We start from the raw sequence: 25669 nt of genomic DNA on the forward strand, positions 1-25669 counted from the left end.
CACGTGCGGGCATCGTCCTGCTACCCGCTCCCACACACCAGGGGGGGTCACGCACGCAGGGGCTGGGGGTACCTGGACCTCAAGAAGTGACAAAGAAAGAGGGGAAAGCGTGTCCCCTGTCTTGTCCGGCGGCTGCCGAGCTCCTGCGCCGGTGTTTGCTCTCCTCGCAAAAGCAAGAGCTGAATGGGCCCCGTTGTGTCGCTTTCCCGGCAGTGCTGGCTGGACGGAGCCAGAAATGCAGGAGGAGGAGGAGGAGGAGGAAGGGTAGAGCACCCCTAGAGAGAGGGCAGTGATCTGTGCATCGCCTCCCCCTCGCCGCGCAGGGGCCGGGAGCACCGGCACTGGGGAGCCAAAGCCTGGCGTGTGGCTGTGCCGGCCAGAGCCCGCGTGGGATTTCCACTCACTGTTTCCTGGGCTTTGCCTTGTCCCTCCTGGTTGTGTAAGTCACAGCAGGGCAGAAAGGTGACATCCAGTCAGAATGAATGGCAGCGGTAAGCCTGAGCAGCAGAAAGCGGCAGCTGGCACCCGGGGCTGCAGGGCCGTGCCACGTTTACAGCCCCCACTGCTCCTAACTTTGCTTCTCTGCTTGTTCTGTAGAGGCCGGGGGTGGCAGCGCCCCTGTGAAACATCATTGGCTTCCAGAGGGCCATGGAGGCCTCTGTTTTCCTCCTCGACTCTGCCATCTCCCTTTTTCAGCTCTGCGTTTCGCTCTCCCGGGGAGCGCAAGCAGCTCTGCAGCTCGACCAAAAAATAATCTAGACTTGATGTGAATGTCTCTGCCCACCAAGCCCTTCCCGTATTCAGCAACCTCAGCTGCCAGGACCTGTACGTCCCATCCTGGTGCTACCTGCGAACGATGGGGTCTGCAAGCTCCCCACCAATGGATGGCCAAAGCCTCCGTGGCCACCGCCTCGGGCCGGGATGGCCTCTGCCCCGTCCCCAGGGCTCCCAGGGGTGCTTGGTGCTCCCACGCTGCAGGGTGACTGCTCGCAGACCCTCCCTGAGTTGGCCCAAGTCACCTTCAGGGATGGTGACGATGCTCCTGTGAGGATGCTTCGCGCTGAGGAGGTGGGAATGGGGTGCGACACAGCAGCGTCGGGATGCAGGAGGGTGGTCTGAGGGGCACTGGGAAAGGTCTGCGGCCGAGAGGGGTTTGTCCCACCCGCTGCTCCTGAGCAAGGGCTCCCCGAGGGTCCCTGCTCCCAGGCCAGCAGCCCTAAGGCCGAGCGACACTTGCTGCTCAGCACAGCCCCATCCCCTCTCCCCGGCCCCGAGCACTGCCACGACCCCCGAGGGGGGCGAGCTGCCACCAGGCTGGGGGGAGCCAGCAGCAGGAGGAACGCAGGGTTTTGCTCGGGAATGTGAGCAGGGCCTCGGGGACAGCCAGCTGAGGACAGGCCCTTGTGCCCCCCAGGCTGCTCCCGCTCCGTCAAGCAGTGCTTCGTCCGCTGCCCCAGCGCCAGCCTCTCCTTGCTGCCACTACCGCTTCCCTGTACCAGGGGCTGCCTTCTTCCCAGTTCTGCCGAACATCACTGACCCCTGCTGGAGGGGCAGCAGGGTGGAGGAGCTCTGGCCGAGGACTTCTGGGAGCCTGGGGGGATCTTGACCACCTCCACCTGAATTACAACCTCTACCGCACCACCTCCACCGCCACCATCACCCCCACCACAGCCCTGGCCACTGCTCCCCACAGCCGGGCCCACCACCACCTCCCCAGGCCCTGCCTGGCCAACTGCATGGGCAGCAACACCTCCTCATGTCGGCCTGGGCACCGACAGGGAACCACACGGAGGACGAGGTGTGCTACCACCAGGTGCCAAATAACTCATCTGCCCTTTCCCCATCCTCCTCTCGGCTTTTAGTTTGCTCATTTACCTAGCAACCATCTCCCCATCTCTGACATCTACTGCGGCTACAGGGAAGTGCCAGACTTTGCACTCTCCGTCGGGGCGTGGGACACGAGGACAGCACACTTGAACTTCCATGTGGTGGGGTTTAACCCACCTCTGCCAGGCCAGATACTTTTGTTTTCCGTTAATGTTTCACCTTTGCCTGCAGTGAGCACGCTCCCATTACAGCCACTACAGGGATTCACTACTCATGGCTGCCCCAAAACCTGCCCTACATGGACAGAGCTCTTTGCCCCCAGTGCTCTGCTGGACTAGTGAAGTTCAAATCAAAAATACTTCTAACAGCTGTGGTGCTTTTGGGCTGAGATGGGTACACAAGAGAGGCTGAACCAGGCCTGGAATGACCCCACGTTCCTCCAGGGCACCGCTGGGAAACAGTCATCCAGTTTCTGATTGAGACCAGCGCTAGCAATTTTTTTTTCTCCTAATCCTGAGGCACAAACCAAGTTTAAAGGACTTCCAAGTTCATGTCCTACCTCAAAGCAAAGCTGTCTTCTGCAGAGACCATCACTTTTACCCTCACACCCCCTTTTTTCCTATAGACATCTAACCTTGACACTGAATACCAGGACAATCCTGTTTCTAAATATCTTTTGCTTTCAGAAGAAACTTTGGAATCAACATCTCACACTTGTTCTGCTATGGCTTGGCTACTCAGAGCTTCCTGCACAGGTCCTCCCCACAACCTGGCCCACAGGCCTCTGCGCAAGCAGCAGCAGCGTCCCTCTGACCTTCGCAGGCTCCATCGGACAGCCGTGCACACAGGGCGTGTTCCCTGGGACCCATCGCTGATGGCCTCCTGTAGAGGTTAACCCCTTGGCTTGGTCTCTACACCTCTGTTCTGCATCATGTTCCTTTTCTCCACAACCCCTTCCAGAGCAGAGGGGCCTGAAAAGCAGCAAAAGGCCAGGGAGCTCCAAGGAAAGCCATGTTAGGCTCAAGACTTAAAGAAAAATACAGATTCCTTTATGTCGTGATTTTGCCCTCAAGCTCCTATCGAAACTGAACAGACTTGCTTTTGCAGCAGACAGCTGAAGGAAGGGGACAGCATGAGGCAAAGGAGGCAGAGCTCAGCCTGCAGTGACTGAAGCTCCTCCTGTAGGTGCAGGTACCTTCACTGCAGCTGACTTTTACCAGATTGGACACACAGGAGTTCCAGCTTCAGTCACAGAAACGGGGAGAAAATGCATTTCGCTCTCAGCCTTAGGGCAACATTTTTTTTTTAACAAGGGGACCCTGCTCTTACATGAAGGCCAGCACTTTCCCTGCCAGAGCGACGACAGACATTGCAGTCCTGTGCCCGCTGGATTCACAGCCGCACAGAACTTCCCACGGCCACCTCAGTTTCGCCAGCGGTCGCCTTGAACAGGCACACAAGGAATGGAAGCAGAGAGTGCACACAACTAGGCCTTGCACACACCACGCGCTTCCTTTCAGTCCAGCGCCCCAAGCCCTTTCTTCCGTTCCTGCTGCCTGCACACGCTGCGAGTTCACACCAGCTTCTCCTGCAGTTAGGCCGGGCACCCTGCCAGCTTTGGGACGCGTTGTCTCTCCGAATGAGGGGACAGCCGACTCCGTCTCCTTGACTTCTTCCTGGCACTGGCCCTACTTATACTGCATGTCAACACGGTAAGGGAGGATGAAGTCTCCTCCAACCGAAAACAGAGAGGGAAGGAACAACTCTTTGCTACCTCAAGAGATGTGTTGATTCTCAGAGGCTTGAAAGAAGATGGAGCAGGACCAGACTGTGAGCTTGTGTGCTCAGGAGTGGCACAGGCCGGTGCCACAAGCACGCATAGGCCCATGGACAATCCTCCATACAGAGATTTAGGGGCATCTGCCGCTACTCCTCCAGCGCAAGTAAAAAGCACAGCCCTACTGGAGAACGACCAGCACAGCCCTCATTCTTCATGCTCAGCTTTCAAACACATGAAGAGTGCACACAGTCCCAGTGTTTTGCCAAAGGGAGGAGAAAGGGAACATGTATTCTACAGGGATTCATGGATTGCATTCATTTCCAAACAAAGCCTATTTAATTAGGAAGAGAAGGGAAAGGGACAGGGAAAGGGCAGGGACAGGGAAAGGGCAGGAACAGGGACACCACAGGCAATGGCAAAAAGAAATGTACAATAAAAATATGCTTGCTCCCTTCAGCAACGGCCGCCAGGGTCAGCCACACTACACGACTATTCCAAGCCACAGCAGCAGGGGAGTAGTATATTAAAATACATATCAGCCACACACTGCCTTCAACAAACGGACTTGAAAGAAGAAACTAAGGGGAGCACACCTTGCCCCCCTGACCTGGCAGCAGCAAAAAGGGGGTCAAGCGCTCCCCTGGCCTGGAGAAGCAGGGGCAGCAGCAGCAGCATAGCCTCCCTCTTGCACAGGGCTGAATGCTGTCAGGCAGGAGTCACAGTTCAATAAAATAAAATAAAATGCACAGCTGGGTTGATCCTGATGAGACCGCTTCTGGGCCCCGTGTTAGTCTTGGCACAACCTTGCCAACGCGACTGAAGTGGAGGGCTCTTCTTTTTAATTCATGCAGAACTCAGAGCAGCGCTGACCACTGACTTTTTCTAACACAAGCACCTGCCCTGCAGACCAGGGAGTCACTTCATGAGCAGTAGAAAAAAAAAAAAACACCTCAGTAGGATTTGTCCAAGTTTATGAAAGCAGAAGAAAGGACAGACCTCCTACAGGGGGGGGAAAAAAAAAAAAGAAAAAAAAAGAAAAAAGAAAAAAGAAAGGACAGCAGGTCTGTATGGGCTCTGGGATCCTCTCCCACCACGCAGCTCTGAGTTCTCTGCTGACAACAGTCCTATGAGGAGGGAAGGGCACAGCAGCACGTCTCTTGTCTCTTACAGCTGGTGGAGGGTTTCTAAGAGCATGTGGCGAGCAAATGAACAGGAGTCAAGAGCACGGTTTGGTCTGTGGAAAGAGAAGAGAGAGATTTAAAATACTAAATTTAAGAACTACTTTGTATCTGACACTGACTGAGCAAATGAACACGGTTTGAAACACACTGGGCTTGCATGCCCAAAAGTCTCTGTTTCCCTTGGTCATCTCTTCTGAAACCTTTCCCTGACTTGTACTCATATCACTGTTTCCCATCCAGAGCACGGTTTTGAAAATTCTCTCTCCTGTCCAAGTCAGGAAGACACTGGCCAAGATTCGGAACATGTATTTCCACAGGTACAAAAATCAGCAGAGATTGTTGATCTCTGCAGCCTGGTGTCTCCATCTGGGCAGCAGGAGGTGGGCGGGGGCAGAAGCCCCTTTCCCTCCCAGTGATGGTGTTTCCCATACAGACTCCCTGTTTAGGGCCCCAAAACACAGAAGACAAGCCTTCTCGCGCTCAAATCTTTTCTCACCCAGTCATCTGCTATCTTTGACCGGATGGTGACTTTGGTCTCGGGGCTTAAGTCTAAAAGAGGCCCTCCCTGCCCCTGAGGTCAAGTAACACCTGACTAGCATTGCTGGGCCACCTTTCGGGGGCCTCACAAACAGCCCACAGAACCTGCACATCATCAGCTGGAAGAGCCTGGCACAGACTGCAACAGCGAGGTCTACCTCACATAGAAGAACCTGCTCCTTGAAACTAGATGATGGAACTACAGGCACATCAGGGTTAATGTGGGGCTAAATCTCCCATCACCTCCCAGTAATGTATATTTCTGTTTCCACAGTCTAGCTGTTCTCCAAGATTCACTGCAACTTCTAACAGTCTGTACCCATCCATCAGGGAACTTCCTCCAAAGATTTTTAATCCAATGTTTTCCACTGTTCTGAGAACAGAAATCGTTAATTTTACCTTTCTCCTACTCAAATCCAGCAAAATAACCTTAACAGCAGTGCAGTCTACTCAATTTAGGAAAGAAGGGGGAGCTGAAATAAAGATATGAGTATCTAGGTAGAAGCAAAAAATTAATCTCTGAATTTATAGTACACAGGCAATAGCTGCAGAGGTTCTTTGGTATAGGGCTCCATGTACGCTACGGTTTAACGGAACCACATCCTGGACAAGAGTTAACCCCTTCTATCCCCCCAAGAGCCATTGAATGCCCCACACTGAACAGACAGGACACAATTACAACTTGCAGTTTAACTTCAAAGTGTCTGGGTGGGGTATTCTGGTTGTCATCTTTGGAAGACCCAGCCCTGTTTGCAATGAGCAGGCTGATTTTTTTCTAGACAGCTCCCCATTTTGGGAAATAAAGAACCTGAACTGCTGATGCTGATCACAGCCAGCCTCTCTCACAGCCACCACTCCTAACACCAAGCCTCCTCTGACACTAAGAGCATCCTTACTTGCTGTGGAGTTCAACTGCCCGCCACACTGTGCTACAGACTGTTGAAAAAGGCCAGTGATATGATCCAATCCTGCAGCAAAAAACAGCAAAAAAAAAAACACCCACCTCCCAAAACTCCCCAAACAAACAAAAAACCCCAACCCTTACAATAAAACCACCACCACCTCCAGCAAGTCACAAGCAGGCAGGCAGGCACCCACATACTTCCAGGGTTTCCACCTAAAGAATTATGGCAAAGCACATGTGGATTCACAGCACCCTCTTGTGGCAAAAAAAAAAGAAAACAAGGACTGACAGCAGCAGTGTAAGATGGAGGCTGCTTACAGTCCACATTCATAATTTTATTATTTTTGAACGGAGAACACTACCTACAACATCACAAATTGTCACAAAAGAAAGAAGAATGACTACTCCAGAAGAAAGCCCCTAGCAGCAAGAGGCAGCAGAGCTGTAGCCTAAAGAGCTACCAAGAACCTTATGGCTCCAGAAGCCCAAAGGAGCTAACTGCAATCCTAAAGGAAAAACACAGAAAACATCACAAAAATACCAGTTTGCTGCAAACGAAAGACTTGCGGGTTTGACAGAGTGGAATTAGATTTGTTGCAGAAACCAAGCCCAAAGCAGCTCTGCAGATTACCAAGTTAACCAGTCAGAGGTTTGATTTGAGATGAGGATGTGATTTTGTTCTGACTGAAATCCAAGGAAAGACAAGGGCCACGGGTTAATCAAGAAGCTGTTTTAACTGGACTTTATGGTGCTCCTTGTTCTCTCCAGGCAACTGTAAAAGATTTAATAGCTGTTCTCTTTATTCCCTAAAGGAAAGCATCACACACCGAAGGCAGGCAGACAGATCTGCCTTCTACTGTGATAGGCACTTGGCTCTCAACTTGTGCAGGATCTCTAAACGATTTCACACTTTCAGAAAGAGACTTTCCCCTCTTGTAATTGTAGTGAAATGCTGGCTATGGATTCAATGGAATTTTTGTTGACATATTCAAGATCAGAATTTTACTCTTATTTTGCCACATACATCATCATCTACAGATGAAAAACATTTATTGCTATTTCGCAGGCCTGTAACCTAGGAGAGGGCTACATACACACACACAGGGTGAGGGGGACAAGTGTCTTTTGTGAGCAGATTTGTTTAGAAGGACACGTCAAGCTGAGTTACAAAGCTACTCTAGGCACTGGAACCTGACACAAGCAATTAGCAGGGTCAAATGCACTGAACCCAAGTTCCCTTTTCTGTACTCCCAGACTCAAGTGATTTAAATCCTCTGTTTGGAGGGCTGAGGCTGACAGACACAAACTTGTTTTGACCAAGCTGGATCTCTGCATAACCAGCGCTTGATGAAGTAAGCCACCATTCTCTTCACCCTTTTATTTTAGGGCTGGTACTGGATCCTTACGCTATACAGATCTATTTGATTAACAAGACCATAGGCACAGGCAGTGGTGTAGGAAACAGCAAAAATCCAGTGATCTGGCTGGACAACTTCACATGGCAAGCTCTTGCTTAAACCTGTAATAATTGAGTTGGAGGTGTGTTTGTTCAGCTGGTAAAGCGTTGGTAAAGTATATGTTCTTTGGCTTGTAATTGCCTGATTCTTAGCCTGATCAAGCCAAAGAGAAGAGACAACAGACGAACTGTTTCACCAGAAGGGCCTCTGGGTTAGCATTTGCACATATGTAAACAAGCTAGTTACAGTTTTGTTTTCCAAAACTGACCTTCGCATGCCTGGTTGCTGGACACATACCACTGCTACACATCAGGCTTTGACAGCTTCAGCCACACCAATGCTTAGAAAAATTCTTCTCCCCTATCACAACTGGCCTGATTCCAATCCCAGCAGAACTAAGAGAAGACTGGCTACCAATACTTGGCCGCATCCCTATCGCCACGTCTCGTCCTGACCATAAGTATTTGATGCCTCTGCCTTTCATCAGCAAGAGATCCTAACCATCTGCATATTACCCACACCATGGAAAACAGCAAGGCTTAAGCCTCATCCTGGGACCTGTTAAAAAGCAGCTCTCACCCTACACAGCACATGGGCCACACTGAGCCAAACAGCCACCGAGCTCCAAATGGATTTCAGACCTTCACTGGTTTTGTCTAAAGTGACAATTTGGGACTGTTTCTCCCCTTGACTGCTGAAGTCCTTGCTCTCTTGGGGTGTTTTTTCTAAATCACATCAACACTAAAGTTCACACTGATGTAACCCAGAAGAGATACAGCTTCCACTGCTATTGCATTATGTATGCTTTAAGACATTAAAGAAACTAAAGCTGGTGAGGGCGGGGGTTGATTCTATACCTGTACTAGAAGTTACAACATTATATAGAAGCTGGCAGTAGAAGCAGCTTCTTTAACATTTACATGCCCAAATTAGTCCCTGGGGGAAAAAAAAAAAAAAAAAAAATCAATAACCTTGTTGGTGTCACATTAGGAACAGTTTCATTTAGGAACAAATTCAGTCTGTGTTTTGCACTGTTTTGATCTGCTGGTGTTGTGTGTTACACAGCATGACAATTCAGGCAGAGCTCTGCTGACCCTCACATTCAGACGGATGGTTAGATCCAGTGTACTCATGGTTCACTCAAGCAGTGGCTAGAAACCCAGTAGGTTTCCTTCAGCTCAAAACACCTCTTCTGTGACTGGCATTAGCAGTCTCCGCTTCAGAGGCAGTTAGTTGCAAAGCCAGCTTTCCACTACTTTTTCTTTATGATCAAGTTTTTTGTACTCTGAACCTTGCATTCTGGAGAAAGCAAGATAAAAGTAGAGGCCCATTAAACTATTAATCCTCAATTCCGGAACAGATATTTAGTGGGCTTTAACAGAACAGCTTGCATGTAGCTATTGACCCTCAGTTTCACTAGCTCCCATGCAGGAAACTGCATGAAAAGTACAATACTCACTTTGTGACAAAAGCTGAGAGAACTGGGGCCAGGGATTTAGGGAAATAATCCTGCTGGACCATATGGTTCAAGGTCATAAGAATACCATAGAGGCTAGGGACAGCTTTGATCTTCTCTTCACTCTGAGAAAAGGACAAGAAGATGAAGTCAGATATCAGACAATCACCATTTCATCTAATCCACTGTAGTCCACAGAGGCAACGAATTCTCTGTTGAATTAAGTGCTCCCATACACTGTAGGAGAGAAAGCTGCTCACTAGATCAAGTGCAATGTTCCTTAAGACAAAGGTAGCCAACTCCATAGCCTCCCAGCACCAGCATCTGAAATAAAGCAGCATCAAGAACATTCTACTACTTATCAATTAACAGCAGGAGTAACAGGGAAAGGGAAGTATTGAACTTGCAAGTGAAGCAGCCAAATCTTCTCAGAGGCCCTGTGTTAAAGTGTTCTCCTAATGAATTTCACCACATTTCAATTCATTAATAATTCAGTTGCCTTAATTATATAATTTTTTTCTTGTATTTTTCTGTAGCTCATTTTTACACCATCTCCAGTTCCTAGGCAGGCTTCCTTCAGAACTTGGCACAGTATTCCCAGAACTGGTCTAATTATGTACAAGATAAAGTGAATAGGCATCCTCCTGCTTACATGATGCATTAGTTATTCTTGCTCCTAACATGACACTAACCTATGTGTCCCAACTCTTACATTGGTTTCATTTATTTCTCCACTGCCATCCCAACTACAGCCTTTCATTCCGTAGGCAGGATCTGGACCTGTGTTCCCAGGTGTATGACCTTGTATTTCATGGTGGTAAGAATATCTGTTGCTTGAAGGCTTCCAGATATGTGGTACAAAAAATGATGGAAGCTTCTCCCTCTGCATACAGGCCTTTCATCAACAGTTCTCTGTATCAGAGGACAATCAATCATCTGGCTGATCCTCAAGTGCTTTATTATCAATGTCACTTCCTGGTCTGAAATGAGTTCTTCTGGAGCACAAGTCTGTGCTTTGTGCCTCATGTATATTTGCTATTTTCTGTATGTGATAAGAAAGGTAGTCCTGGAAACAAGCATTCTGCAGAACAAAAACATCTCACATTCTGTTGACCTGTCTGAGAAGCGGGAAGCTCAGCATTGGTCCAGTGAACACGGGGAAAGGCTAAACTGATTTTTAGGAAATTAAGATGCATCCAAGCATATCAACAGTTGTCTGTACCCCAAACTGGATATTACCAGAAGGAAATCCATAAGCCTAATTAAGAGCAGGCTGATAGATTATGGCTATTCTGTGGTTTAGAACTGTCTTTGTCCCAAGTTTCCATTCTCAGCTTCTAGGTCTTGAGGCAGTGAGAAACACTAACCCTTGTAGCACAAGTAGGCAAAGGTGCTTCTTAAGTTTGCAGACAGAACCTCTCCCAGTCATCTCACAAAGTAAAGCCACGGGAATTCTAATGCAATTCGCAGGCTTCCTACCAGCCCTCCATCTTTCTTGCAAGAAAGTTTATTCTCTGTAACTACATATTTAACTCTAGTATTTGGCAAAGATACTCCAAAGCACTAAGTTGAATGCTACTGATCTAGCATGAGTAGTTGGATATATGTTTTTGAGCCACGCTACTAAGATATTTCCTAAAGGACCACATCAACTAATAATATTGTAGATCAGACTCCTGGACATAGCTTTTCATAGACACCATAGTCCAGCAGCAGCACTATTTCCTTACCTGAGCCTCCCTGCCTTTAGGGGATGACAGCAAATGCAGAGCACATTAAGCAGAAGAGGTACAAAGAGCTGACACCTCCTTCATTCTAATGCAACCTTGCAATTTGCAATTTCTGCTGGACCTGCAGACTTCCATTGTCCCTGGGCATCAGGCATGCACAGGCACCCAGTGGCTTCCATGGCAACATAATTACCCAAAACCCAGCCAGTCTGGTCTTCAACAGCCTAAACAGACCATAACTTAACTCTTTCCTGCTTCCTCACCTTAAGTAGTCCCATGTGAATCAAGAGGCTTGTGATGAATGCATCCGAATTAAATGTGGCAGAAGTGAAGGCTTTTCTCATCAAGGCATCTAAAAAGAAATAAACCTATCATATTAAACAATACAGAAAGGGATGATATTACAGATTTTAAGAGCAAGATTGATCGTACAGGACTTCAGTGAATATCAGCTGTTAAAGGAGTTTTGGAAGCTAGTATCTGCTAAGATTCCAGTTGTCTCTGCAGGGACTAGATACAACCTCTGAAACACCAAGACAGATAAAACCCAGTCCTTAGGTATAAGGCCTGATACAAATGAAAAAAACCACCAAACAACCACCAACAAAAAAAAAATGCAAAAACACCCCAAATTCACATACTGCCAAACTTCAGATGTAATTTGACCTCAGTCTTATGCATCACAAAATGCTCTACTCAATGCATTTGAACATGCATGCTATGTGCATACATGCATATAAATATGATCAGATGAAGTAGAGCAGCAAGAGCTAGAGCCTTAAAATTTTGAAGGCCAGCAAGAATTCACCTTTCATTTCAAACGAAAAGGAGTGAGAACACAATGGGAAAAGCTGTTCAACTGTTTTCTGGGCTCCTTCAGGACCAATATTCTGGAAGCGCAAGATACACTAAGTTCAGAATGAATCCCTGCTTTCACTCCACAACAGCACGGCACAGCTTGGTACTTTGTTATCTGGGGTTCCAACTGCCAGGGACAAACCAGTCCAATGGCCTGGCCCACAGGGCCCAGTGCATCACACTGGTGTCCTTGACACTGAAGGAGGTCACACCATGAAGTGAAGAAAGGCCCAGTCACCTGTTGTTTCGTGCACTGCTGTTTTCACTGGGGCTTCATCTTTAAAGACCGAGGATATCCTTAGGAGAGCTGTAACTACTTTCTCTACATCAGATGTATCTGTCTGAAAGACAAGGTGGGAGGGGGAAGAAAATCAGGGGCCATTCAGTTCACTGCTCACCAGCTACAGAAGATTGTCCTCTGCTAGAGCTGTGAACAGAATTATAGCTTTCAGCGAACTGACATCAGTTTTGCCTTGGCCATATCACGAGGCATAAGCAACACTATGAAACAAAATTACTCTATGCAGAAGTTCTGGTGCCAGCGTAAGCATTAACTGCATCATCTGCTTCCATAAGGTTCCTCAGGATCACTGGGGAGAAGATGCAAATCTAGGTCTCAAGACAAAGTTACCGCCTCTGGGGATTAAACAATGCTGAGAGGGAATAAAGCACAGAAGACCATGGGCTCACCTACCTGCTGAGCTATCAGCACAGAGCACTTTGGTCCTAGTCGCAGCAGCTTCTCTGGTGATGGGAAAGCAAGGAACGTGGCAACGTCCACAGGGGGAGACGGCACTGGAGTTGAATCCTGAAACAGGCAGGGTCCATCTCAAGTTTACTCTTGGAAGTAAATAAATTGATTCACCAGCAAAGGCATACAGGACAGGTCAGGACACAGGTACTTCAGGTCAGGATTTGTTCTGTTTGAAAGCTATCTGAGGCTAGAGCGAGCCCAGAGTTGGAACAGCCAGAATATGCTCGCACGACTGCATGGCATTGCACATACAATGTTTCCACCATTTTCTGGACATGGGAAGACTTTTTCTACCCATGTTTGCTACAACTGCTACTAAGCCTTTCCCCCCATGCACACTTTAAAAAATACATGTTTCCACATCACCCATTTTCTTTACCTCCTGCATGTTATCTCTCCAACTGCCACTACAGTGCCAGCCCATGCAGGAATGTGAACACCTGCCAGCACTCCAAGTTCAGACTCATTCCAGATCTCATTTCCTTCTTTACTCTCCTCCAGCTGAGGAAACAGGAATGCACCTGGATGTAAGCTCACCTGTGAATCAATTATCTTCTTAGGAGTCAGTGACTCCTGTTCCTCCTGTCCTCTCTCCTTCAGCTGTTGCTGTTCTTCCTCCTCCTCTTCCTCTTCCTCCTCTTCATCCTCCTCCTCCTCCTCTTCATCATCCTCCTCCTCCCCTTCATCATCACTAAGGTTTGAGAGTTACATGATGCATTAATTCCACAGGTGCAATTCCTGTACACTGGAACTCAAAACATTTCTTTCAAGAACAAAAAAGCAGCCTCCCCTCAAGTCTTACTGCAAGAAGTGCATCTCCACCTACAACAGATTAAGAGGACACTCAGGCTTCAGTCACCCAGTTGACGGTGGCAAGCAAAGAGCAAGGAATGCAAACAATAACTAAGACTAAAGATAAGTCCATCGACAAAAACGAGACACAAGGCTTATCCTGCTTGTGGAATACCCTAATGGTGCTCCACACTGCACACTGAAACCAACATCCATCTGCAATGATACAGTTCTTATTTTAAAACAGATAGGTGAATGAAAGTATCAATGAAAATTGTTGGGAAATTTCTGATTGAAATTCTGGTACCCCGCTTACCTCAAAGATCCCAGCACAGCTGCCATATTGAAGCCTTCAAGGATCTCCTGAAGTTGCTCACATCCCTCTTCTCCCAGACAGTTACCTAGGTTGACAGGGGAAAGAGTAGACTTCAGAGGCACAGAAGTTTGTTCTGGAGGATTTCACTATAGATTTTTGTCTACCTCTTACTTCTCAAATTGAACAGTTATCAGTCATTTCTACACAACACTTAAAGGCAGCAATGCAGCATTCAGTTATCAGAATCAAACAGTGGTTAAACAAATTTCAGCAGCATTACACAATGATTGGAGACAAACCCACCCCCAATTTTTTTCAGAGCGTATTTGAGAGATTTCCTGCTAGCTCTGTAAACAGCTCTTGTTCTCAGCAATTCTAGAACAAAGACACATGGCACAGTACCACTGAAATGCAGTGACCCAAGGTATGAACAGCAAAAGCCAACACTGGTTAAAGCTCTCCCACTCTTCCGCAGAGATGTGCACAGAGGTTTTTGTTTGCAAGTATGAAACATCTAAGCTCACAATGAACAACTAAACAAAGTGTTACTGAAAACAGGTATAAGTTTAATCTTTCCACCTTACAAGATGTACCAAAACCGCTCAACTTTAGCAATTAACTGAGTTCATGGCTTAAGAAAACTTTCAGATATAACCACCTCCTGTCCTGAGGTCATCCAAGTTCAGCTACTCTCAGAGTACCATTTTTTAAATGCTGACAATTGCAAGACTAGAATATGTGATATTGTCAACATTCTTCCTAGTGGTTTCTAGCTGGGATCAGACTAGACATACTTTGGTCTAGCAAAGTTACATACCATTGAGATCCAACTTCTCCAACTCTGCCTTATCTTCAATAGCTTCAGCAACAGTCAGGGCAGCATCTCGTTTGATCTCACAGAAGGACAAATTTAGTTCCTAAGAAGCAGAAGAATATTTGTTTGCAGAATTCCTATTAACACCTATCATATCCATAAGCTTTGTGTGTTCACAAGTGTTCTGGAAAGAATCTCATTTGAATAGGCGCTTAGTAAAAAAAGTATTTTTAATTGGAAGTAAAACCCGACACATACTCCTACTTCATATACCCAAAAGGGGCATTTTGAAACATAATATTAAGAGCAGCACTACTGAAGGTAACCACCTTACCAGAATAGCTACAAAGACCAGACCATTCTGACTGCTCACCTAAAAGGTAGCAGACATTCCAGTCCTTAGCAATCAGCTGACTGGAGATCTTCACTTCTGCAAGGGTCACAAGAGCACTCCACAATGCACACACCAGCAAGTCTTAACAAACACCATACTATACTAACTGAACTGCACATTTGCTTTTGAACACATACGGTGCAAGTTAAGGCCTTCAAAAGACAGACTATGAGTTGTACTACCTTCTGATAAACACAGCCAGCAGTGAAATAGTGCTGACAGAGTAGTAAGATTAAAGCTATTCAGCATCCAGGCACCATCCCCCACCATTCCACATTGTGCGCAATCAATTCTTTCCTGAGAAGAGATTTAATATTAACAGCAAAAAGGAAGCAGTCGTTGAACAGAATGAATCAGCTGTGATTGCTTCATGCTACCCTCCCTTAACCACTTCTGCTCTAGAAAAAAGGATTTAACTTCTGGCTGTTCATCTCAATACCCCCATTAGAACCCTTACTTAAGTTTTGCTGGGAGTTTCAGACATAAGTTCCAGCAGAGCCAGCAGAAGCCTGAGCAAGGGATCTCACACCACAAAGCACCTACTTCTTTCTGTACCAGGTTCATATATGTATATATTAGCACTCAGCTGAATTTTTGACTGTAAACTTGCAAGATTAGGAATCATGTGTTCAGCACCTGTCCCAGTGCAGTTGTGACCCATGGCAGGCGTTTCTAGAGGTCCTAGTTCATTTACATTACTGGCTGGACTTCAGCCTATCTAGAATGTTGTCAAATGCAAGTCCTGTGCAAATACTGATGCAGGAGGTTGTGGTATTGCCAAAAAGCTAAAAATATTTAGACATTTGATACATGCTCTAATAAAGTATTAACTGTCTGAACTCTGAAATGCTGAAGACACAACACACAGTTCATGAAGAGGAACATCTCAGTTCATGCTCATGACCCCCTTTAGGGGTTCTAAAATCAGATACTTCCATTATCAGATTTCTCAAATAGCACTTGCTGAGCTGAACCAACAGCTTCAAAAACATAGAATCATAGAAAGTTTTGGGTTGGAAGGGACCCCTAGAGGTCATCTAGTCCAACCCCCCCGTAGCAAGCAGGGACACCACTAACTAGATCAGGTTGCTCAGAGCCCTGTCCAACCTGGTCTTGAATGTTTCCAGGAATGGGGCCTCCACTACCTCTCTGTGCAACCCGTTCCAGTGTTTTACCCCCCTCATTGTAAAGAATTTCTTCCTTATATCTAGCCTAAACATCAGGTGAAGTCTAAACAGATCACTAGTACACCTCCACCTAGAATAGTCTTAGCTGGATGTGGTGATGCCACTAATCTACAATACAGATTATTGCTTTCAAGTTGTGAGCACAGAGCCCGCACTAAAATGAATTCCACTTTAAGACAATCAGTAGTGCTAGGAGAATGGACAGAAAACCAGGAGATGGGAAACAAGGCATTTTCAAAAGAGATTCAAAGCTGAACAGCAAGAAGACAATACCTTCAATTTATGCAGCCCTTCTTTAACAGCATCAGCAATAGCAACAGCACCCTTTGAACGCACTAGGCAGTCTCCAAAGTTGATCACTTCAATCTGCCGAAGAGCCTTCAGAGTCTGCAAAACAGCACCAATTTGGAAGTACAGACATGCAAGTAAATGAATGTCCCATCAATCCTGGAAGGTCATCTTTCCTACCGCAGCGTGGCATGTGGCTCCACCAACCCAGAGGTGCTAACGCTAACTACATTTGAGAAGACTTGGAGGCAGAAGACAAACCCAAAGGAACTACTTCCAACAACTCACCTCTGCCATGGCCACAGCTCCTTTCTCTGTGAAGGTGTTGTCATTCAAGTTTATAACCCTAAGCAGTGGGTTGATAGCAAAGGCCTGGGCCAGTGCCGTGATGCCAGGATGGTTAATTCCATTCTGTGGCATATGAACCTCTTCTAGAGTGCCAATGATCTGGGAGAGGATGCAGACGAAAAAAAGCTGTCAGGAGACATACTTCAACTCAAGAGTATAGTGCTCCACTCTAGAATTTGCTTAAAATTATTTTCCTCCAACTCAAAACTCCATTAGCTCTTCTACACAGAACTATTTGCCAGCAATCACGTCACAAATCTAAGTGAAATTGTAGGCTTACAGAAAGTGTCAGATTAACATAAAGCCCCCAATTTTAAGACTCACATGTAGCATCCTCCTAGGTTGCCTGCTCTAGGATACCTTACAACGAGGTCTTCACCTGTGGTTCAACAACCCTGAACCAGATCAAGTAACATCACTGGATACAGGTTGTTTTTTTTTAACTAAGATCTACATATTGCCCTGACTGCAGAAGCAAACCCATAAGAAAATTAGTGTGAAGACTGTTTATGGACTAAACAGTGTGTCACAAAACAGAGTAATGAATCCGATTTTGGTAGTGCCATTCAGTCCGAATTCCTCGTGAATCACTTTGTTATGTGCCTCAAGTATTTAAGAAGTCTTCTTTTTGCCATGATTGCTGATTAGTCTAAATCACATCCAGACAGCTCTTTACAAAACAGAACAACCTATAACCTGCAATATCATTGTTAATATACTTGAAAATAAGCATTATCATTCAGAAGTTGCTTTTAGCAGCAGTGGAGGAAGGAAAACGAAGGTAGGTGGCCCCAGCCACAGTGAATTCTCTTCCTCAAACAGAAGTGCAAGTTAGCCAGTGACAGCTAGAAAAAGCTAGGCACCATTTAGAGCCCTCACAGGATGATCCTAGAGAAAATACTACGTTGCTTTTGCCAGATGACTGAACAACTAGGCAGAGAAACACTCAAGAGGTCAGCCGGTACACCTACCCCAGCGTCAGACAACCTCCATTAGCACAGAGGGAGGAGATGGAATAGAACTACTATTAATCTACTCAGGAGATGCCTATTTCTCCCTCAAGTAACTACTTTACACAACTACTAGTTACTTATGTGTTTGGAAACTTATGTCACAGACATTCAGTTGTCACTTCTAATTGCACTTGTTGAAGACTCCAGATTCAGCAGTAAACAACAACATGACTTTAGTAAACCAACAACCAGCCCCTGCCTCCAAGCTGAGGCAAGCTCTGCGTCATTATCTTTAACATTAGCACTTAAGCACACCTTGCTCCAATTTGCTGTCAAGAAGTTCTGGTTTGGTACGTACCCCAAAGGCTTCAGCCAGCGCAGTGGCACCATCATTCTCCAGACGATTTCTGCCAGCCACAAATACTTTCAAAGCAAGAGGCTTGCCCTGGGCACTTGATTTCCTGTGACACTCTTTCAGAGCAGCTGCCAATATCTAGAGATAAAGCAAGCAGTTTATACCACCTCAGCACCTCATTCTGAAGGAATTCAAATACAGTTTGTATATCCAGCTTTCAAGAAATACTTCAGTCACTGCTGAAATGCACCTGCTTCTGCAGTAGGGTACACAATAAAACTGTCTGTAACTACAACACTTGCACACTACAGTCTTAGGCAAAAAGTGATAATTTTACAACACTAGAACTCATTGACCCCATTAAGAACATTTGATTCTTAAACAGGCAAACACACAGGGTCTTAGTGATAATAACAACAGTTAGTCCCAGTCTTCTGCTTCATCCAACAGGCATTCTTCAGTGTTAGGCTTGGTAATACCGTTCTCCCAAATCCAAGGCTACTAGCTCTCTTGACATGGAATCCAATGTTTAGGATAGAACTGTTTTCCTATCTTGGAAGAACAAATGAGCTTTTCATATTTCAGACATTTATTGTATGTAAACGTAGAGGGAAGGGATCTTGAGAATGGAGAAATGGGCCAACAAGAACCTCATTAAGTTTAAAGGGAAACACAAAGTCCTGCAAATGGGGAGGAATAACCCCACACACCAACATAAGCTAGGGATCAACTGGGGGCAAAGTAGCTTGGCAGAAAAGAACCTGGGAGTCCTAGCAAGCAAGAAGTTGACTATAAGCTAGCAATATGTGCTTGCAGCAAAGAAAGTCTATTGGACTGCCTTGGGAAAACCATTGTCAGCAGGTCAAGGGAAGTGATCCTTCTCCTCTGCTCCGCACTGTGAAGTGCATCTGAGTACTGTGTCCAGTTCCAAGCTCCTACATGACCATACTAGGGTGAGTCCAGCAAAGGGTCTCAAGGATGATTAAGGAATTGGAGAATTTTGCATACTGGGAGAGTGCTAAAAGCTGTGATTATTAAGGCTTGACAAGAGAAGGCTCTGGGAAAGACCTTATCCATGTGTAAGAACAGCCAGCATAACAGGCTGGGGGGAGGAGGTGGCGTAAAGAAGGCAAAGCCAGACATAAATGCACACAAACCAACACAGAGAAACTTCCATTTAAAGACAAAAATACTGTTTTACTGTGAGGGTTGTTGAATACTGGTATAGACTGTCCAGAGAGCCTGTGAATTCTCCATCCTTTGAGATACTCAAAACCTGACTAGACGCAGCCCAGAGCAACCTGGTCTAGCTGCCTTGAGCAGGGTAGTTGAACTAGACTATTACCAAAGATCCCTTCCAACCTCAACCATACTGTGACTCCATACAGGGCAGTCTGAAGCCAAGTCCTGGCTCCAACTTCATTCCCAAAAAGGAGTCAACCCTTACCTTGCCACCACCAATGCCCATGCCACAGTTATTGAGCTTGAGTTCCTGTAGTGTGTAGCATGCAGGGCTCTTCAGCAGCGCCTCAAAGCCACGCACACCATCTGGCCCAAAGGCATTGTCACTCAGGTCCAGCTCCACCAGCTGGGCTCCAGCAGTGATGAGTGCATCCCCCAAAGAGATCTGTAAGGGAACAGATGGCAGTGGGTGGGAGGGAGTGGATTGACTTCTAGTGACAGCATCACTGCAGTGGCCAGGTATGACAGTGACGCTGCAAAAAATTTCCACTTGAAAGACATTGGGCAAAGCTGCATGGGGAAATAAAACTTTATAGCTAAAGCCAGAGAAGAAGTTGTGCAAATTAAGCCAAAGATAACCTTAAGGAATTTCAAGAAGTTATCCCATCCCTTTAGGTCAAATACACATTTTTCAAAGTGAGTTTTCACCTCTACACTGCTAAAAGAAATACTGTTTTCATTCTGTTGAGTTTATCATGTTCTTGCTTCACAGAACTCAAGGAGGCGGGGAGCTCTGTAATGCTCTTGGAAGAGATGGCCACATGCTTTTATTTAGAAAGCTTGGTTTCCAGTCCATCTATCGGATCATGAGGATGTTTTCCCCAGTGATAAGATTTTTCACTAGCATGGACTTGTATTTGGCCTTTTATAAACTCTTCCCCACCTCACACAGAAGGAGCAAAAAAGAATCACTCACCTATTCTGAGACACTTAGTGTTAACAGTGTAGAGAAAGATCAGCTCTGTGCTAAAAAACACACTCCCACAAAAAGCATGACAGGTGAGAAAAGTTATATTAGTCAGGAGTCTCAGATCTAGTTTTTACTTACCAAAGCAGGAGGGATCTCAGACCTTAGTCTCCCTGTGAACATGTCACTCCAATGACATCTCTAAAATAAGAAACATACAGATAGAAACCATTAAAAATATTTAGGACAACGCAGTTGTACAAAGGTTTACACATACAAGCTGCATTACATCACTGGGGACAGCTTAATACTGTCTGCCTTCCCTTGGGCTCATCATTCAATTGTACTAAAGAGCTGTGAGAACTAACATTACCATCACTTCACTTGCAAGGAGATAAAGCCACTGAAATATACATTTTAAATAACACTATACAAGAATTCTCACTTGCATGCAAGCTGCAACTCTTTTCCCCTGGGAAAATTACCCAGACTCATTCTTCAGAAGATCTGATCATTCTCCAGAAGATATGACCCAGCTTTTCCATTAGAACTTGAGTTCTGCTGCCACAGTTCTATGTTTACAGATGGTTACTCTGCAGAGAGGCTCTTCCTTGCACAGCTTCCCAGCTCTATGTTTGGAAGCCTTCTGAACAGGAACAGTCAGGAATGCAGAAAGCATTCCCAGTACCCCAAAGTTCCCAAGTTCTACCATATTTTCACATGGTTGTTCTTCCTACTGAAAGAACCATGAAGCAAGATTTGGCGCTAACTCTAAGCAGACTACTGCAGGAAGAGCACAGATAGGCCTTCAGTATTTCTACATTACTTCAAGTGGGTGGTGGTGAAGGGGAAGATCTCACCTTAAGCTCCGATTTCTTCTCCAAGGCTTTGGCGATGACCTTTGCTGCCTCCACACCCACTGTGTTACCTTCCAGGCGCAATGCTTCTAGGCCATCAAATTCCTCAATTTGCTTGATCACTTCTTCAGCTGCAAAAAGCAGACAGTCTTTTTGGCCTTTTAACCATCACTTTAGGTACCACAGGAATACACTGATGCAGTGACACTTGCTCAGCTCCTCCCCGAGCAAAAACAGCTGAGCAACATTATCTGAAAGAATCCTGAAACTGTGATGCAGAACAGACCTAAAACATCAGGTCACTAGAGAACATTATCCATCCCCCGCGCTGCCTCTTCATAATTTGTTTCTAGATCTGTTCTCTGATAGCCATCCTACAAAGACGCAAGGACTAAGCTAAAAGTTGATGGGAATTGGTACTACATCAACAGGAAGAAGTTCCCACTGACTCACAAAAATAGATGCCTGTTTAGCAAATACGTCAGGGTGGAATAATTTAACTCTTGAGTAATTCTATGCAAGACACAGGAGCAGGCTGCAGACTGTCTCCTGTCACTAGGCATTTGTTATCATTCCCAGGCTCCAAAGCCTTTCCCCATAGTTCAGTGGCTTTCCACTACATTGAAATTTTTTACAATTAGGGTGGTGAAACACTAGAATGGGTTGCCTGGAGAGGTGGCAGATGCCCCATTCCTGGAAACATTCAAGGTCAGGCTGGACGTGGCTCTGAGCAACCTGATCCAGTTGAAGATGTTCCTGCTCATTGCAGAGGGGTTGGACTAGATGACCTTTAAAAGTCCCTTCCAACCCAAACCATTCTATGGTTCCATGATACTAAAATAGCATATAAAAAAGCATCATCTTTGGAATCAGTGAAAAAGGTGTGCACTATAGCAAATAATTACTCTGAAGAACATGCTGTCTCTTGATGTGGCAGAAACGTTGATGTAAGAATATATACATATTCTCCACATATTTACTGCATTAGCAGCCACTGCAAGACATTTTTGACTGGGAAATACATATATCAGCAAGAGAGATACTCTGAAAAAAAAACCAGTAGGAGTCTAATTGACCAGAATTTGGGAAGAAACTGGAAGAAACTGCAGACTAACACATAAGACCATTCCTCTGTGAAGGTCTTTGAAGCATGTACTTGTTCCAAGTGTTGTCACGCACTTGCTTACTCTTAAAAAGGAGCACTGACTTGTAACGCACAGTGACTGTCAAAAGCACTTGGAGAGAACAGCAAGAAAACAAGAATCAGACACCAGAGCGCCAAACCCCAATTCTGCCAGCTGTAGCACTGCCAACACAGTAGGTCAAAGCACGGTACAAGAAGGGGAGGAAATGTATCAGCTACCGCTGCTTCTGATAAAAAGACCCTTCCACCACAGCTAACATTAAGACAACTTGGCTACACAGGACTAGCAGGTGGTTTACCGCAAGACTTCAGAAATTCAGGGAGACGATTCCCAAACACAAGAGTATTTTCTCTTACCATCTTCAGCTGTATTGAGTTTAAGGCTCTGGCCTTTGAAGCTCAACTGTCCACCACCCACTTTGGTTTTGGCAAGTGACTCCGCAAGCTTAGTGATGTCTTCTGATGCCATTGTTCTGCTTTTCCAAATGTTAAGAGCTGTCAGTTAAAAGAAACTGTCAACTAAAAAACCCAAAAAGACCACCATATATATATAACTTGTATGAACAATGATATTTATTTGAACGCTAATGTGTCTTTTGTTCCCAAGATATTGAACTGAGTCTTCAGCATCACTTATCTCTTCCCTGTAGCTCACTTCTGGCAGCTAGACTAGATCAATATGCCAAGGGCAGCCAGTCAGGTGGTGCCAGTTCTTCCAGTACTGATGAGACTTGGGTTTTGATGGAGTTGTTACACTTCATAAATACCCAGTAGCTAATACTATGGATTAAGGCCACATTAAGACATTACTCTTTGTGCAACACCCTCACAATTAAAATGCAATATATTCCTCTCTCCCCAAACCCCATCCTTTAATTATACACACTGCACATTTCCCATATTCTCCAAAGCAAACTGGAATGAACACAACTGTTTTTCCTTTTCAGCAATATCCCCAGCAGTGCCCTCATCAGCACAGTTCTGGAACCACGGAGTTGCTGAAAACATCACATGTGTTGCATACAAAACTCTCTCCCGGGTTTGTGGGTTCTCCTTCCTTTCGGACACCCCATACAGACTTATCACACACACAAATCAAGATGATCTTACTCCGATGATGGATTAGTGAACATTTTGCCTTGAGGCACAAGTTTGAAGCTAGCCATGCCTAGTAGCATCTGCATACCATTATTTAACAAATACCAGTCATTGCGTGAAGTAACTGGCCTCCATTCATTCAGCAGGACAAACAGCATGTTTCTTTCCCCAGCACCTCCACTGGCATAAAAAAATACACACAACCAGTGTTTAGAAGCAACATACTTATTAAACAGACTTCTGGCGTCAGAATGGATGAAAGTTCATTCCTGCAGCAGAAAACTGGTTCCCTTCCATTCTTGTCTGACTTAGAAGTGGCCCCAGACTCCTGCAGCTCTTCTGAGCTCAATGGTGCTGGTTTTAAAACACCCCCTAAACAGAAGTTGTACATACGTGCTTTCCTCCTGCTACCACCTAGCTGTGAAGTACTTGCCTTCAGCTTCTCCAGAGTACGGCTCCCCCTGAGCTTTCATTAACTTTAGCATTGCTTTTGGACATAGGAGTAAAAAAAAAAAAAATCTCCAAAGTTGATCAACGTCCCTTTTCCAGGATGACTTGAGAGGACACTCAGGTAGGTGCTGCCAGCAGACAGGCAGTCACATAACTGACTCTACCCCTACCAGGCCACACAGACACCAGACTGATGGACGTTCCCAACCTCTGCCAATCCAACACCGAGGAGGAAGAAAGCGAGGACATCCCCCAACCTGTGAAGGCTTTACTAGACAGGAACAACAGTTAGGATCCAAAGAAGTCCACCTGTTCACCTAGTTCAGTTATTAACTTTGCTTTTAAATACCTCACCACTCTACCGTTTAAAAACAAGAGTTCTGTTCTACTACGATGCTCTCCTGTGCGCTACAGGTGTACTCACTCCTTTTGCCCCTCTTGCCCTTAACTCCCCTTTTGCTTCCTCCCCCTTACACACAGGCCACTTCCCAATTTCGGCACACGGATTCATCGTCACACCCTGAAGCACGTTTTATCGCAAACGCGTCAGCCGTGATCAGCTGTCAACCTACCAGAGGTCCCTTCGCTGCTGGCTCTTCCGCATGGAAAGCTTTAAAAAAAGAAATGAAAACGAAGAGTTAGCACGCCTGGCAAACAACAACGAGATCTGGTAGATGCCCGAAGAGAGGTTTCCTCGTTACCGAAGGACCGGATGAAGCCGTCAAAAACGGTCAAAACGAAGTTACTCCAGCCGAGTGCTGCACTCACGGCACTTGGCCCGCGCCAGCAGGCACCACAGCGGCTACCGGCCGCGCCGTCCCGAGGAGGACCCGGACCCACTCCCCCGGCGGCGGCGGGCCCCGCACCGGACCGCCAGCCCCGGGCAGCAGCCTCCCGGCGAGGCCGGCCCCGGCCGAGGGCTCCCCTCTCCCCCCGGGGCACCGCGCCGAGGCCGCGCGGCGCCTGAGGGGAGCGGGGGCGCGGAGGGGGCTCCCGCGGGCGGGCACGCGTGACCCGCGTCCGCCAGGGGGTACCCTCGCCTCCGCGTGGGAGCGCCGCGAGGCGGCCCCTTCCCGCCCCACCCGCGCGCTAGGAGCGGGGCGGCGGCGGGGGGGGGGGGGGGGTTGGGGGGGGTGTCGGTCTGCGGGGTCGCCTCAGCCCACGCGCACCCCCCTCCCGGCGGCGGTTGGCGCCTCCCCCCCCCACCCCCTCACCTCCGCGCCACGAGAGATCGCGCCCGCCGCTGGCCGCCGGTGCAAGCCCTCACGCCGCCGCCGGGGTAAGGGGGGGAGGGACGGGCGGGGGGAGGCGGAGGATTTGAAAGCCGGCAGTTTTGCTCTCCCCTCCGGGATTGGCTGCGTGGAGTGACGTCACGGGGCGCCCCCCGCCCCCTTCCGTCCCCGCGCCGGCTGCCGACGGCTGGCGTGCCGCAGCCGGGGACGTGGGCGGGGCTACGGGGCCCGCGCGGCGGCGGCGGCCGCGGGGCACGCCGGGACGTGTAGTCCTGCGGGGGGGGGGAAGGGGGAGTACCCGGCATGCCTCGCGGGACGCCGTGGGGCGCCGGGCCTTGTCCCCGCTCTCGGGCCCTTCCGCCGCTGCCGCCGGTCTGGGCGGGGCTGAGCGGGTCAGCGCGGGGCCGAGCCCCCTGCAGGGAGAGGCGCTGGGGGCAGGCGTGGCCGCGGCGGGCTCGGGTTGCTCCGCAGGCCTCCCGCGGGCCTCCCGCGGGCGAGCTCGTCTGCGAAGCTGAATTTCCGACAGTGTCTGCGGGGATCTCGTGTTTCTCCTTGCGCCGTACCGTGGGACCTTTCCGCGGAGGGCAGCGCTGCGCCTGGGAGCGCGCAGGGGTGGAGAAAGCGCGGCTGAGCTTGGCAGCTTCCTGCGCCCGACATTTTCCTCTCGGGTGTAGAAATAAAAGTACGCCGGGTGGGATGGGGTGAGCTGCTCAGCGCAGCCCCTGCCCTCCGAGCTGCGACCTCCAGGCTCCGAGGTGCCGTTTCAGGCGGCAGCCGCAGATGCCTGCCGAGCTCAGGACTGAGGCGG

General features: G+C 47.4%; 1 protein-coding gene across 2 annotated transcripts; it reads right to left on the reverse strand.

Annotated features, from left to right (window-relative positions):
* Positions 1 to 3924: 3924 nt before the first annotated feature.
* Positions 3925 to 24920, reverse strand: RANGAP1 (Ran GTPase activating protein 1). Of its 2 annotated transcripts, none has more exons than XM_075429272.1 (17): positions 24844 to 24920; positions 24202 to 24239; positions 22439 to 22576; positions 20941 to 21068; positions 20222 to 20281; positions 19379 to 19558; positions 17935 to 18069; positions 16564 to 16722; positions 16261 to 16374; positions 14410 to 14509; positions 13593 to 13677; positions 13022 to 13175; positions 12425 to 12538; positions 11969 to 12071; positions 11136 to 11224; positions 9146 to 9267; positions 3925 to 4841 (listed from the first exon to the last, which is right to left on the reverse strand). In XM_075429272.1, the coding sequence occupies exons 3-17, from the start codon at positions 22548 to 22550 to the stop codon at positions 4772 to 4774; spliced, it is 1725 nt and encodes a 574-aa protein (XP_075285387.1). In that variant the 5' UTR covers positions 22551 to 22576; positions 24202 to 24239; positions 24844 to 24920; the 3' UTR covers positions 3925 to 4771. The 2 variants fall into 2 exon arrangements, with proteins under 2 accessions (XP_075285387.1, XP_075285386.1); XM_075429271.1 differs by lacking the exon at positions 24844 to 24920 and adding an exon at positions 24331 to 24468.
* Positions 24921 to 25669: the final 749 nt, after the last annotated feature.

The sequence above is a fragment of the Opisthocomus hoazin genome, chromosome 8 (assembly GCF_030867145.1).
Source record: "Opisthocomus hoazin isolate bOpiHoa1 chromosome 8, bOpiHoa1.hap1, whole genome shotgun sequence".
In the NCBI taxonomy this organism is placed as follows: Eukaryota; Metazoa; Chordata; class Aves; order Opisthocomiformes; family Opisthocomidae; genus Opisthocomus; species Opisthocomus hoazin.

What these genes read in the sequence shown, in the direction of transcription:
- RANGAP1 (XM_075429272.1), bottom strand. Translation starts at nt 22,550, where the DNA reads ATGGCATCAGAAGACATCACTAAGCTTGCGGAGTCACTTGCCAAAACC. An exon ending in ACTCAATACAGCTGAAGATG is followed by an intron (nt 21,069 to 22,438) that starts GTAAGAGAAAAT and finishes TGCTTTTTGCAG; the next exon opens with CTGAAGAAGTGATCAAGCAA. An exon ending in GGAGAAGTTGGATCTCAATG is followed by an intron (nt 13,678 to 14,409) that starts GTATGTAACTTT and finishes CTGTCAACCTAG; the next exon opens with GTAACTGTCTGGGAGAAGAG.